The 14450-nt window shown below is 40.5% G+C and overlaps 1 protein-coding gene across 1 annotated transcript; it reads left to right on the forward strand.

The window, feature by feature from the left end:
• The first annotated feature begins 8591 nt into the window (after positions 1 to 8591).
• LOC142422986 (olfactory receptor 2AE1-like) lies at positions 8592 to 9533 on the forward strand. Its single transcript, XM_075528186.1, has one exon. It carries the CDS (start codon positions 8592 to 8594, stop codon positions 9531 to 9533), a length of 942 nt encoding a protein of 313 aa, XP_075384301.1.
• The last annotated feature ends 4917 nt before the right edge of the window (positions 9534 to 14450 follow it).

The following is a 14450-nucleotide window of genomic DNA, read 5'->3' on the forward strand; positions in this document are numbered from 1 at the left end:
CTGGATTTGTAAGGTAGAACTGGGGTCATGGTGTGGGGGGAGGAAACATTAAAGAACTAGAGGACTGTTGGGTGTTTCATTGCTCCTGGCTGACTCCTCCCTTCTTGGTGCCCCTTCTGTGAGGGTATGTCCAATTGTCTACAGATAGGCTTTGCGTCTCCAGTCCAGCCCCCCTCATTCACATCTATATGATTGTTTGTTTGGGGTCTTATGATGCCTGGTTCCTGACCCCATTGACATTGCATGAGCACACAGGTTTATGTGCTTCTTCCATCTGGGCTTTGTTGCTTCCCTGCTAAATGTTTGCTTAACTTCAAGCCTTGATAACCCACACCTTTTTAATAGCCAGGCACCATCAGCTTTATTCACCACATTTGCTTATGTACCCATTTTGCCTTCAGCCATCAAGTCAGGAGGGTGAACATCACAGAATGCTAAACTAATAGAACAGAGTGTTCTTGCATTGAGGGAGTACTTCAATAGAGTCTCAATGTCTGTCTGCTTCCGTAATACTTAATATATACCTACCGTATATACTCGAGTATAACCTGACCCGAATATCAACCAAGGTACCTCATTTTACCACAAAAGTTGTGTTTAATATGTGCTGGAAAACTCGGCTCATACACGACTATATATGGTAAATATATGTACATAGGTCTATAACCCTATCATATATTTACATATGCATGTCTATATTTATACCTCTATAAATATCTTTTGCCTTCTAGTTCTTTCCTCTATTTCCTTTTACTTTCCTTCTGTCCCACTATCATGTTTGACCTTCATTCGACACTCAGTAGTTCCTCTGGGGTACATTGATCCAATCCCACCAAGCATTCTACTCCCTCCTCGTCATCAATTTTAGATCTCTTGCTGTTCCCTTATCCCTCAATTTGTTGGCTCCTCCCTCCCTTTCCCCCACCTCCTGCTCTCCCATGTCCTCCTGGAATCATCAGAGACTTGCCTAATGTGCTGCTGACAGACTAAAGAGAGAGGAAATAAAGGAACTCTTTGGCCTTGAAGGAACTCTGGAGCCCTGAAGGAATTCTCCTCTCTGGGACTGAATGTTAAAGGGAGCCTGTGGGCAGCCTGAAATGCTTGCTAGGTGACCACCTGGATCCGCTTGTCTAGTGGAAGTGGGAGAAATGCAACAATAAAAGATGCGTTCAGGTGGACCACTGACACCCGTGGACCTGGTTTACAGGGATTAGAGGAGGAGATGAGAACGGGTTGACTGGTCTGATGTTCATGACCTAGCCAAAGGGGGGCTTGAGTTCTTGAGAATTTGTGACAGTGCCCATGGTCTGAAGGCAAGGAGATCCATGTACACCCTGCTGAGGCTGAACAAGGTGGCCCACACTGAGTTGACCAGAACCCGGCCAGATGAAGAAAAGAGTTTTAGAGTCTGTGAATTGGTACAGATTGCTGCTGACATTATGGACAGCCTGTCCCGATGTGACTTTGCTTATGGATTGAGACTTACAAGGTTCCAAGTGGAATGAAGATGGTTCACATCAAAGAACATGCTGTGTCTTCAGAGCACTAGATTGCTATAAGTGGGCAGCATAGAAATTGGATACTCCAAATGGGGAGGATAAAGGCAGGATGTGGCTGGTTTAAAAATGTTCATAGGTGGAGGTATACACTCATAGGATTTTAGGATTAGGGTATAGGTTTCACTTAACTGCAATTGCTAGGCATATAAATCATTGTTTTGTTCACATATAGAATATTATGTTTAAATGAGGCTGGCACATATGGAATTTTAGTTTTATAGTGTTAGGTACAGATTGATTTTATTACTAAAAAGATGTGTAAAAATGTCAAGTTGAGAAGGGGTGGTCTGTGGTGGCAGTTACGTAATCTCCTGTCAACTTAAGTGATGGAGTGGAGTCTAGCCTGTCAATCAGGTCATAGCCAATGATGCCTCTGTGTGGGCATGTCCATCTCCTGAGGATTCTGGGAACTCCAGTCTTCCTCCCTGGAGGTGGGACACAGACTCTCTTTGCTTCACATTCTGTTGACAAGACACATGAAGCTTTGCTGATGGCAACCAGAGTCCTGGAGCTGGAAGAGCCACATGGAGAGCCATGCCAAAGCTGAGATGCTTCCACAAGACTTTTCACCTACTGGCCTCTGATTTTCCTGCTTTCGGCATCATTGCATGTGCTGCGTGAGTGTATAGAAGAATTTATGGACTAGGATCAGACATATGGTCTAATATACAACTTACGGGCTAATATCAAAATTAAGGACTTGATCTGCACTGGGCCAGGATGTTTTCTTAATATCCAACTATTCTTGGTTACAAAACTCTCTCTTACACACATATGAGTGTCTCTGGACTTGTTTCTCTAATCATCCTAGACTCATATACACCATTAGCCTTGTCTTTTCTTTCCCCTTCTTTTTAGTTAGCTGCCATATACATCCCTGGCTGACCCCTGCCAGATTGCCTGGACCTCACCCAGAGAATTCATGTATTTAGTAGCTTTCCCCCTATGGCCATTGTGCTTTTTAAACTTATATCAGTGGACTCATATTGTACTTGTCCTTCTGTGCTTGACTCATTTAGCTTAGCATAATTTCCTCCATCTCTTCCCATGAGACCATGAACTTCATGCATTCATCACTGCTTATTTGGGATACATAGTACTCCATTGTACGTATATGCCAGAGTTTTTTAATCCATTCTTCTTTTGATGTAAATTTAGGTTGTTTTCAACTCTTAGTGATTGTGAACTGTGCCATGCTGAATATTGGAGTGCAAATGTCTGGTTGTGGTATGTTTCTTACTTCTGGGCATATCCTAGCTCGATTTCCATTTATTTTAGGTATCACCAAGTCGATTTCCATACTGGCTGCACATACCTACAGGACCACCAGCAATGAATGAGACTTCCTATCTCACCACCACCCTCCAACAATTGTTGCTTTCTGATTTTTTTAATTGGGCTATCTTTGAGGGTGTTAGGTGGTATCTCATTGTTGATTTAATTTGCATTTCCCTTATTGCTAAAGATCAGGAACATTTTCTAATATGTTTATTGGCCTTTCGGATTTCTGACCTTGTGAAACTTCTGTTCAGGTCTTTTGCCCACCTCCTCCCTGGGATATTTGGGGGTATTTTCCTACAGAAGGCCAGCAGAGTGTTGTAGATTTTAGTAAGAAGGCCTTTGTCTGATGCGTCATTGCTGAAGATGTTTTCCCAGTCTGTGGGTTCTCTTATTACTCTCTTGGCGAAGTCTTTCAATGTACACAGGTGTTTTATCTTTGGTATATCACACTTGTCAATTTGTGTTTCCTCTACATTTGTGTCCTTACCTATTTCTGATAGCCTATGTATGCCCTGTGGCAACACTCTTAGGTTTGTCCCAATTCCATTTTTGATGATCCCCAATAGTTTGGGGTTTTACCTTGAAGCCTTGATCCACCTTGAATTTATTATTGTGCATGGAATGAGGTAAGGTTCTTGCTTCATTTTTCTGCAGGTAGATATCCATTTCTTTCGAGGACCACTGTTAAAGAGGGCATCCGCTTTCCATTTGATACTTTTGGGGCCCTTAACAAAGATCAGTTGTCTCTATGCTGATTATTGCAATTCTGAGTTTTCAGTTCTTTTCCATTAGTCTGAGTATTTGTCATAAGACAAATGCCATGCGGTTTTAACTACTGTGGCTGCATGTTAAGTGTTAAAGTCAGGTAAAGGAAGCTCTAGGTCAAGGAAGCTCTCTGACTTTTTTGTTCTTTTTGGAGAGTTCTTTGCTAATTCTGGACTTCTTCCCTCTCCATATGAAGTTGGCAATCAGTTTTTCCAATTCTTGGAAGAAAGACATTGGTATTTTGATCTGGATAGTATTAAACTTATATAGTTTCTGGGGTAAGGCTGGCATCTTTACTATATTGAGCCTTCCAATCAAGGAGAATAGGATAGTCTTCCATTTGTAGAGTTTACTTTTGGTTTCTTGTAATAATGTTCCACAGTTTTACTCCTACAGCTCTTTTGGTTTGCTGCTGCTGTTGTTGTTAGGTATGTTCCTAGATATTTCAATTTGTGCTTGGCTATCATGAAATGTACTACCTTTTTGATCTCTTCTTACATGGCCTCAGCCAATGTATATAGCAATGCAATAGATTTCTGTTTGGTGATCTTGTATCCTGCCACACTGCCATATTCTTCTATAAATTCCAGAACTCCTATTGTGGAGCTTTCCACATATAAAATCATAGCAGAACATCTGTGAATAATGATTGTTTTGCCGCTTCTTTACCCAGTTTAAGACATTTGATGACTTTCCTTTGCCTTGTCCTGTTAGCTAAAGCCTCCCATACAACGTTAAATAAGAGTGGGGACAAGAGGCATCCTTGTCTGGTCCCCATTTTAAGTGGGATTGTTTTAGTTTTTCTCCATTGACTACCACACTGGCTCTTAATTTTTCTCATATACCTTGCGTTGTATTGAGGAACTTTCCTTGAGGAATTTTCTTTCCATCTCGATCTTCTTAAGTGTCTTAAACAGAAATGGGTGTTGTATGTTGTCAAATGCCTTTTCTGCTTCTATTGATATTATCATGTAGTTATTCTTTGGCTTGACAATGTGGTGAATAATGATGATGGACTTTCAGATATTTTTAAATCATTTTATTAGGGGCTCATGCAACTCATCACAATCTATACCTATATCAATTGTGTAAAGCACATTCATACATTCATTGCCCTCATCATTCTCAAAACATTTGCTCTCCACTTAAGCCCCTGGCATCAGGTCCTGATTTTTCCCCTCCCTCCCTGCTCCCCCTTCCCTCATAAACCCTTGATAATTTATAAATTATTATTTTGTCATATCTTATACTGTCTGATTTCTTCCTTCACCCACTTTCCTATTGTCTGTCCCCCAGGGAGGAGGTTATATGTAGAGCCTTGTAATTGGTTCCCCTTTCCAACCCAACCTCTCTCCACCCACCCACCCCAGTATCACCACTCGCACCATTGCCCTGGATTCCCTGTGTTTCCAGTTCCTATCTGTACCAGTGTTCATCCTCTGGTTAGCCAGATTTGTAAGGTAGAATTGGATCTATTTCCCCATCTTCACACATACATATATTTGCATATGTATATGTCTTTATACCTCTATAAATGCTCTTTGATTCCCAGCTCTTTCCTCTATTTCCCTTGACCTTCCTCCTGTCCCACTATCATGCTCAGTCCCCACCAGGATTTCAGCAATTCCTCTTGGTTACATTACCCTTGATCATGCCCTACCAGGCCTCCCACACCCTCCTCACCACCAATTTGGATCACTTGTTGTTCCCTTGTCCCTGGGTTTATTAACATCACTTCCTTCCCCCCATCCCTTCCCCTCTCCCATGTCCCCCCGGAACTGTCAGTCCCATTGTTTTCTCCTCCAGATTGTTCATCCAACCTATCTTATTTAGACAGACCTGCGGAGATAATAACATGCACAAAAACAAGACAGAGCAAAACCAAGTAACAATATACAACAACATACCAATGACAAACAAAACACAACAAGAATGAAAAGCTTGTAGTTAGTTCAAGGATCATTTCTTGGCCTTTAGGAGCATTTTCCAGCCCTGTCTGTTGAGGCACACACCATGCCCTGGCCCCAAAGTCCACCTTCAGCATTCCCTGGGGACCTCGTCACTCCATTCCCTTGCAGTTCTGTTGCACCCCCTTAGTGTTTTGCCTTGGTGTGGCGGGATCAGATCAGGTGCAATTCCCACACCGTCTCCGGTGTTCCTCTGTAGGGTTAAGTATGGGTCAGTGAGGGACGTCATGTCTCATAGTGGGGCTGGCAATGTGGTCCTCTCTGTGTACTGGCTGCTCTAATTGGGATCATCGTCTTCAAGACCTGGTGGGTCAGGAAGTGCTCCACTCTCTCCTCCTCCCCCTTCATCTGCTTCCATGTGCTCCAACCAGATATGTCCCTCTCCTGGAGCTGCAGATTCAATTCCATCTTTTTAAATAAATTCTTCTTGGGGGAGGGGCAGTTGCCACTTAGTAGTTGGGATTGGTGCCAGCCCCCCAGACCTCTCCACTAGTTCCCTACTCCACGCCGGCATGTTGCATTCACATTTTGGAACACTGGGTTGAAGTCTGGTCCCTCTTTGCTTATCTTTATGATGCTCCTCCTGTGTTCTGGCAGCATTAAATTTCCCTCTGAGCAACTCTCCTGGCTGAATTCTGCGGAGTCCCTCTGGTATGTGTCACTCCACCGCCATCTTCCCAGAAGTCTTTCGGACTTTCAGATATTGAAGCATCCCTGTATCCCTGGAATAAATACCACTTGGTCATGATTAATTATTTGTTGTATATACTTCTGTACTCAATTGGCCAGTATTTTGTTAAGGATTTTTGTTCATTAGAGATATTGGTGTAGTTCTCAATTATTGTGGGGTCCTTAACTACCTTAGGTGTGAGTGTTATTCTAGCTACATAAAAACAGTTTGGCAGTTTGCTGTCTCTTTCTATGCTCTGGAAAAGTTCGTGTAGGATTGGTGGCAAGTCTTCCCTGAATGCTTGGTAGAATTCTCCTGTGAAGCCATCTGGCCCAGGGGATTTTTTAGTTGGTATTCCCTTGATAACCTTATCTATTTCTTCTATTGTTATGGGCTGTTGAAGTTCTTGATGCCCAATTGGGATAGTCTAGGAAGGTATTGTTTTCCATGTACTTGTCCATAGATTCCAAGTTGTTGAAATTCTTGGAGCACAGGCCTTCATAGGACTGTGCAATTAGCCTTTTAATTTCATAGGATCTGTTGTAAGTTTCCCTGTTTCTTCCTTTATCCTGGCTACTATTATTTGTTCCTTCATTTCTTTGGTTAGATATGGTCTATTGATTCTGTTAATCCTTTCAAAGAACCAGCTTTTAGCTGCATTGATTTTTTGTATTGTTTTCTTGTTTTCCCATTCATTTATCTCTGCCCTGATTTTTATTATTTCTTTTCTTTTGCCAGTAATGGGATTATCCTTTTGACTTTGCTCTAGTTACTGCAGGTTTTGGCCAGTGTATCAATCGTAAGTCTCTCTTCTTTTTCATATATGCATTTATTGCTACAAAACTTCTTCTGATGACTGCTTTTGCTGTGTCCCAAAGGTTTGGGTATGTGGTATTCTCATTCTCGTTGGTTTCTAAAAACTTCCAAATCAGCCTCTGATCTGGGTCAGTACCCACTCACTTTGCAGTAGAGGGTTATTCATCCTCCAATTGTTTGCCCTTGTTTCCTTAATCACCCTTTTGCTGATTTCTAGCCTTATGGAATAACGGTCCAAGAGGGAAGTCTTAATGACCCCGGTGTGCTTCAGTTTGCACAGGAGTAACTTGTGTTCCACCATGTAGTCTATCTTTGAGTATATGCCATGTTGGCTTGAAAATAATATAAATTTATTTTCATTTGGGTGGAGAGCTCTGAAATGTCTATCAGATGAAGTCTCCTAATTGTAGAGTTTAGTTCTGCAGCCTCTTTGTTAAGCTTCTTTCCCTGCGATCTATCTTCCTCAGAGCATGGTATATTAAAGTCACCTACTATGATTGTTGAGTCTGTGATTTCTTTTTTTCATCTTTTGGAACATTTGATTGATAATGTTCATGGGTCTCTCATTAGACGCATATATACTTATTATGCTCATTAGTTCTTTGCCTACTGATCTCTTGGGAATTATACTGTATATACTCGTATAAGCCAAGTTTTCCATCACATTTTTAATGCAGCTTTTGTGGTAAAATTAGGAGTCTCGGCTGGTAGTCGGATCAGCTTTTACTCGACTATATATGGTATACTGCTCCTCCTTATCTCTTGTTATGGCTTGCACTTTGATATCTATTTTGTCAGATATTAGAATTGAAAACCCTGATTTTTAACATAACACCACCCATGTTTTTTAACATATTCTTCGAGTTTTTCCTTGTATGGGAAGACTCTTATTTCATTTGTCTTGATAGATAGTTTGCTGGGGTTGAGGATTCTTGGGTTGGCATTGTTCTCTTTCAACTTTGAGATGTTACCCCACTCTCTCCTCTTCCATGGTGTATGCTGATAGGTCTCAGCATATTCTTATTTGGTTACCTTTTTAAGTGACAGGCTTTTTTCCCCCATCTGCTCGTAATTTTCTCCTTTTCATCAATGTTGAGTAGTTTAAATATTCATTACCTTGGTGAATTATGTATGTATGTAAATATGTATGTTTGCATATGTGTAAATAATGTAAATTGTGTAAATATGCATATATGTCCAAATGCACACATATATCCTAATGGGTATAGATTAAATATTCTATGATGAATTCCTGACACAGACAATAAGTTAAGAGACTATGATTTGGAAGTTTAGTATTTAATATATCTAGATAGTCCAGAATTCAAGAGTTCATGAAGAGAAATTTTAAATGTCTTTCATCTTTTAAAGGTGCTTTTAATATTAAAATTACTCAATAATTACAATAGGAAAAAACCCACAAATTATTTCTTTGATCAAAAGATGCATATTGTTAGGAAGGGTAATCACCTGTATTTCTGATATCACAACCCATTTTAACTGTCTATTTCCCTAGGGATTAAGGAAGGAGAGATGTGGCTGAGGAATCACACTTCCTCTTGGGAAGACTTCATCCTTGAAGGACTCTTTGATGACTCTCTCACCCATCTTTTCCTTTTCTCCTTGACGATGGTGGTTTTCTCCATTGCAGTGAGTGCCAACACCCTCACCATCCTCCTCATCTGTGCTGATGCTCGCCTTCATACACCAATGTACTTCTTGCTCAGCCAGCTGTCCCTCATGGACCTGATGTATGTCTGCACAACCATCCCGAAGATGGCGACCAACTACTTATCTGGCAAGAAGTCCATCTCCTTTGTGGGCTGTGCCACCCAGCACTTCATCTATTTATCTGTGGGTGGTGCCGAGTGTCTCCTTCTGGCCCTCATGTCCTATGACCGCTATGTTGCCATCTGTCATCCACTGCACTACACTGTCCTCATGAGCAGAAGGTTGACATTCATGATGGCTGTCATGTCATGGTTAGGAGCATCCACAAACTCCTTCATTCACACAGTGATATTGATGCACTCCCCTTTTTGTGAACCCCGAAAAATCTCTCATTTCTACTGTGAATTTCCAGCTATTCTGAAATTGATATGTGAAGACATGACTGTCTATGAAACCACAGTGTACATCAGCACCATCCTAATACTTCTCATTCCCATCTCCCTGGTCTCCACGTCCTATGCCTTCATCGTCCACAGTGTGATTCAGATGCGGTCAGCTGGGAGCAAGAGAAATGCCTTTGCTACTTGCAGTTCTCACCTCACTGTTGTCTTTCTCTGGTTTGGTGCCTGCATCTTCACATATATGAGACCCAGGGCCCAGCACACTCCATTACAAGACAAGGTTGGCTCAATGTTCTACAGCATCATCACTCCCACACTGAATCCTCTGATTTACACTCTCCGGAATAAGGATGTAGCTAAGGCCCTGAGGAAAGTGCTAGGTAGAGATGGCACAAACCACTGACTATAAGAGAAGTTATCCCAAATAGAGAGGAATGAGATAATAACCTTAAATCAATTACAGAAAACATTTATTATTTCAGACCACTGGATAGATCCTTATAAATTCCAGACTCTAGATGTTTTTTATTTTGTTTTGTTTTGTTTTTGCTGCTGGGAGATAAGGATTGCACTTACTTAGAATGAAGTGGTTAAAGCAAATTCCATTAGTCTACTTTGATGTGGGCATCCAACCACACTGGAGGATGTTTCAGTGATCTTTTAGACAGATAGTACTTTTAAAACTTGTTAACATGTAGCATTCTTTTAGAGTCTCCGAAAAAGTATTTTTAAAAAGCCTTTTCTTATTATTTTTATTTTCACCAATAAAAGCGCATATAGTGTATAACACCAGAGATGCTATTGTTAGATGATGCTGAGTTAGTTCTTACTCATCATGTCCCTATATGCAACAGAATCAAGCGCTGCATGGTCTCACGCCATCCTTTAAGTGTTGTTATGTTGAGCCCATTAATGCAGACACGGTGTCAATCCATATCCTTGATGGTTGTCCTCTTTTCTCTGACTTGCTACTACCAAACATGATGTCCTTCCCCAGGAATCAGTCTCTCCTGATAACATGTCCATGAAGGGAAGACTTGCCGTCCTCACTTCTAAGGAACATTCTTGCTGTACTTCTTCCAGCAAAGTTTTGCTCCTTTGAGCAATCCACAGTCCATTTAATATTTTTCAGTATCACTACAATTCCAGTGCATCAATGCTTCTGCTGTCTTGCTTATGCATTGTTCAGCTTTCATGTGCACATCAGGCAACTGAAAATATCATGGCTTGGATCAGGCACACTTAAGTCCTCAAAGTAACATCCTTGATTTTCCACGCGGTAAAGAGGTTTTGTGTCATCTATTTACTCAATGCAATGAATCTCTTGACTGAGCTCCTATGAGCATGGATAGTGGACACAGAAAGAGGAAATCCTTGATAACTTAGATCTTTTTTTAAATGCTACCTAGTGGTCCAGTTGTGAATGAAAACCTGAGAACATTTTCTGAGAATGGGAGCCAGACAAGGATGCATTCTCAACATTGCGCTCAGAGTCTTAGCCAGAACTATCAGACAAAAAAATAAAAAATCAAGTGAATACAATTGGGCAGCCAAGAAGTTCAACTCTCACTATTTGCAGATAATAGGATTATACACATAGAAAATCCCAAGGACTCTAAAAACAATGTTGGAAATGAGAGAAGGATTTTGTAAAGTAGTGGTAGTCCAGATGGACGAGCAGAAATCAATTGGATGCCTGTACACCAGAGAATGGGGCTCTGGAAAAGGCATCGAGGACACAGTGCCATTTACAGCGTCCACACAAAAGAGGGAACACTTAGAAATAACCTAAACAAAAAGGCCTGTGCAAAGGAAACGACTGAGCACTATACCAAGAAGCCAAAGAGACGCACACAAACCCTAGAAAAGCTCACGCTCATAGAGAGGAATTGGTAATGTTGTGAAAATGTCAGTTCTACCCACACAATTGATAAAGGCAATGCCATTTTGATCCAGCTCCAAACCTTACTCCTTTAGGAAATGGAAAAACAAATTACTAACTTCATATGCCCAGGGAGGAAAGCCTAGAATAAGCAAAGAACTCTGCAAGAACAACATACGGGCAGCAAACACATGAAACAATAAATGTACATGATCACTAGTCTTCAGGGATACGCAACTGAAAGCAAAGATGAGATAGAATTTTACATCCTCAATAATAGCACCGTTGGTGGGCTTGTAAACATGTAAAACCATTACAGGAAGTGAGGTGGAAACTATTGGTACTTTGGTCTCCTCCGAATTTCAGTTCCATCTCTTCAACCCATGGAATTGGTTGCATTCCACCTGGGTCTCCGTCCAGGACTACAGCCTGGAAATCCTCCAGGGGGTAAAAATAGTTGTCAGGTCTACCCATTTGTTTCCCATCTGTCAAGAATCATTTTCTTTTACTTATTTGTTTGATGATCAATGTCTTGAACTGTTGTTGAACTAGTTGCTACAGGAAGAATAGTAAATTCTGTCCATGTTACTCCTTTTTGGTCAAAAATAGAAGTCTACAAAGTGTGTTAGACCGAGTTGACTAGAGAAACAAATTCAGGGACATTCATATAAGTATAAGAAAAAGCTTTATATGAAAGAGTAATTGTATATGGAGTAAGCATCCCAGCCCCATCCAGATCAAGTCTGACATTAGGCCATAGGTCTAATACTAGTTTATAAATTCCTCTTCAGACTCACAAAACACCTGCAATGAGGTCAAATGCATGAAGATCACAGGCTGGTCGGTGAAAAGTCCTGTGGATCCAGTGGTGGTGGAAGCATCTCAGTGCTCCCGCAGGTCTCCATGTGGCTCTTCCAGCGTTCTGAGTGTCTCAACAGCAAGAAAGTAAAGCAGAGAGAGAGAATGCGGCCTACATCCAGGGAGAAAGAGAGGAAGTTTCCAGAATGCTCATGAGAAAGCATCTTCAGGCTGTGACCTGATTGACAAGCTAGACTCCACCCCTTCACACTTGGGACTTGTTTGGAGGTTCTAGCAGGGCAGCACAGCTCATGGAAGGATGATCCTCCTCTTTTCGAGGAAGGCCATCCTCTTCAACAAAGTGCAACTTCCAGAGGGACACACGTGGAGCAGTGAGGGAGGAAAAGGACACCTGCCTCGCCAGCCAGATCAGCCAAATCAGCCCTGGCGATCAATGGGGTGACATGTAGCAGCCAGATCACCTTCACATCCTACCCATTCACTCTTAATACCCTCAAGGTGACATGAGATTATGTAACTACCACAGACCACACATGTCAACCTGACACTTTTACACAATTCTTTAGTCGTACATAATTTTTAGCAAAACAAGATTAAAATCATATTTGTACCTGTCAGCATAAACCTAAAATGCATATAACTGAAAATGTGTCAGCCTCATTTAAACATAATATTCTATAAGTGAACAAAACAAAAATACTCTATACTTAACAATTGCAGTTATTTGAACACCTATACCATAAACCTATAATCCTACAAATGTATTCTGCAGCCTAGTTGACATGAGATTATGTAACTACCATGCAAGGAGTCGTGTAGAAAAGGAATGGTTGGAACCTGATTGTGGTAGCAATTGTTCAATTCTGCTTGACGGAATTTAAATACGGAAAGATAAGTGATATGCATTAAATCCCAACAAATAAAAAAGACAAAGAAAAACCGAAATCCAAACAACTTTATTTTAAGTAATTAGGAAAGGATCCCTTCCTCATATTCAAACCATCTTTTCCTCTCATTCTAATTCTAGATTTACCAGACAGTATGTTTTATTTCATAGGTAAACTTGAGTATGTTAACTACCATTTTTATATTGTCCGCAAGTTTCTTTGTTTTGTGACATAAATTGGAAAATCTTAAAGAACTGGGTCCAATGTATTTACATATATGAATAGCAGACATATCTTTATATTGCAGTCAGTCAAACTATATTCATGTGAGGACACTTCAAAAAGCTTTTGGAAACGGAATTTTAAAAACAATGATGGCATTTTGTTTTACAAAATGTGAAGCTCCTTTTTGTTTTCTGCCCTCATTTTTCTAAGCCTTAAGGTTTATGTACATTTTCTTTGCTTTTTCATACTTCTGAAAAAATTTTAAACTTCTGTTTGAGTCCCTAATAAAATGTAAAAGAAGAAAAGAGAAAAAAATGATTAGGGCAAAGACAGTACAGATGTGCTTTATACAATTGATGTATGTATATGTATGAACTGTGAAAAGAATTGTATCAGCCCCAATAAATTGTTAAAAAAAATTTTTAAACTTCATATTTTTGTCATTATAGTCCAGTTCGTAATGTAACTTACATAATACCCTAATCCCTTCCACTTTTTGTGCTTTCCTATCAAGAGCTTTGTTTATATGCAATAGTCTACATTAAGTCAATTAAAATGTCATATTAATGTTACCCTCCTCATGTCTTTTTATTTTACACATTTGTGCAGCCTTAGTCCAAAGTACTTTTCACAGTGTTAAAGAGACGTACAAATATGCTTGATCCAATTGATGTATGGATTGTTATAAGAGTTGTAAGAGCCCCCAATAAGATGATCTTTTAATAAGTAAAAAAAAAATTTAAGTGTTAAAGAGCAAAAATGTCATTTCAGTGACTTAGATAGCCTGGCCAAAGACCTGGTATTTTTAGTAGCCTTATGCTTGTGACATTTGGATAAAGAATAAAGATGACTGGAGAATCAATGATGGGTTTTAATTATGGTGCTGGTGAAGACTATTGAAATTAACAAGGATTTTCAAAGAACGAACAAACTGTCTTAGAAGTACAGTGGTAATGCTCCTTAGAACTGAGAACATAGGCCACTGGACATCCCCTTACAGAAGGGTCTCGGGGAGGGGAAGAGCCAGTCAGGGTGCAGTGTAACAACGATGAAACATACAACTTTCCTCTAGTTCCTAAATGCTTCCTCATCCCCCACTATCATGATCCCAATTCTACCTTACAAATCTGGCTGGACCAGAGGATGTACTCTGGTACAAATAGGAACTGGAAACACAGGGAATCCAGGTCAGATGATCCCTTCAGAACCAGTGGTGAGAGTGGCAATACTGGGAGGGCAGAGAGAGGAAGGGTAGGTTGGAAAGGAAGAACCTATTACAAGAATCTGCATGTGACCTCCTCCCTGGAGGACGGACAAAAGAAAAGTGGGTGAAGGGAGACATCGGACAGGGAAAGAGATGATAAAATAGTAATTTATAAATTATTAAGAATTCATGAGGGAGGGGAGTGGAGAGGGAGGGGAAAAGTGAGGATCTGATGCCAGGAGCTTAGGTGGAGAGCAAATGTTTTGAGAATGATGAGGACAATGATTGTACAAATGTGCTTTA

Source organism: Tenrec ecaudatus, chromosome 12 (genome assembly GCF_050624435.1).
Source record: "Tenrec ecaudatus isolate mTenEca1 chromosome 12, mTenEca1.hap1, whole genome shotgun sequence".
Lineage (NCBI taxonomy): Eukaryota > Metazoa > Chordata > Mammalia > Afrosoricida > Tenrecidae > Tenrec > Tenrec ecaudatus.

Excerpts from the sequence above, each read along its gene's own strand:
- LOC142422986 (XM_075528186.1), top strand. The coding sequence starts at position 8,592 with ATGTGGCTGAGGAATCACACTTCCTCTTGGGAAGACTTCATCCTTGAA.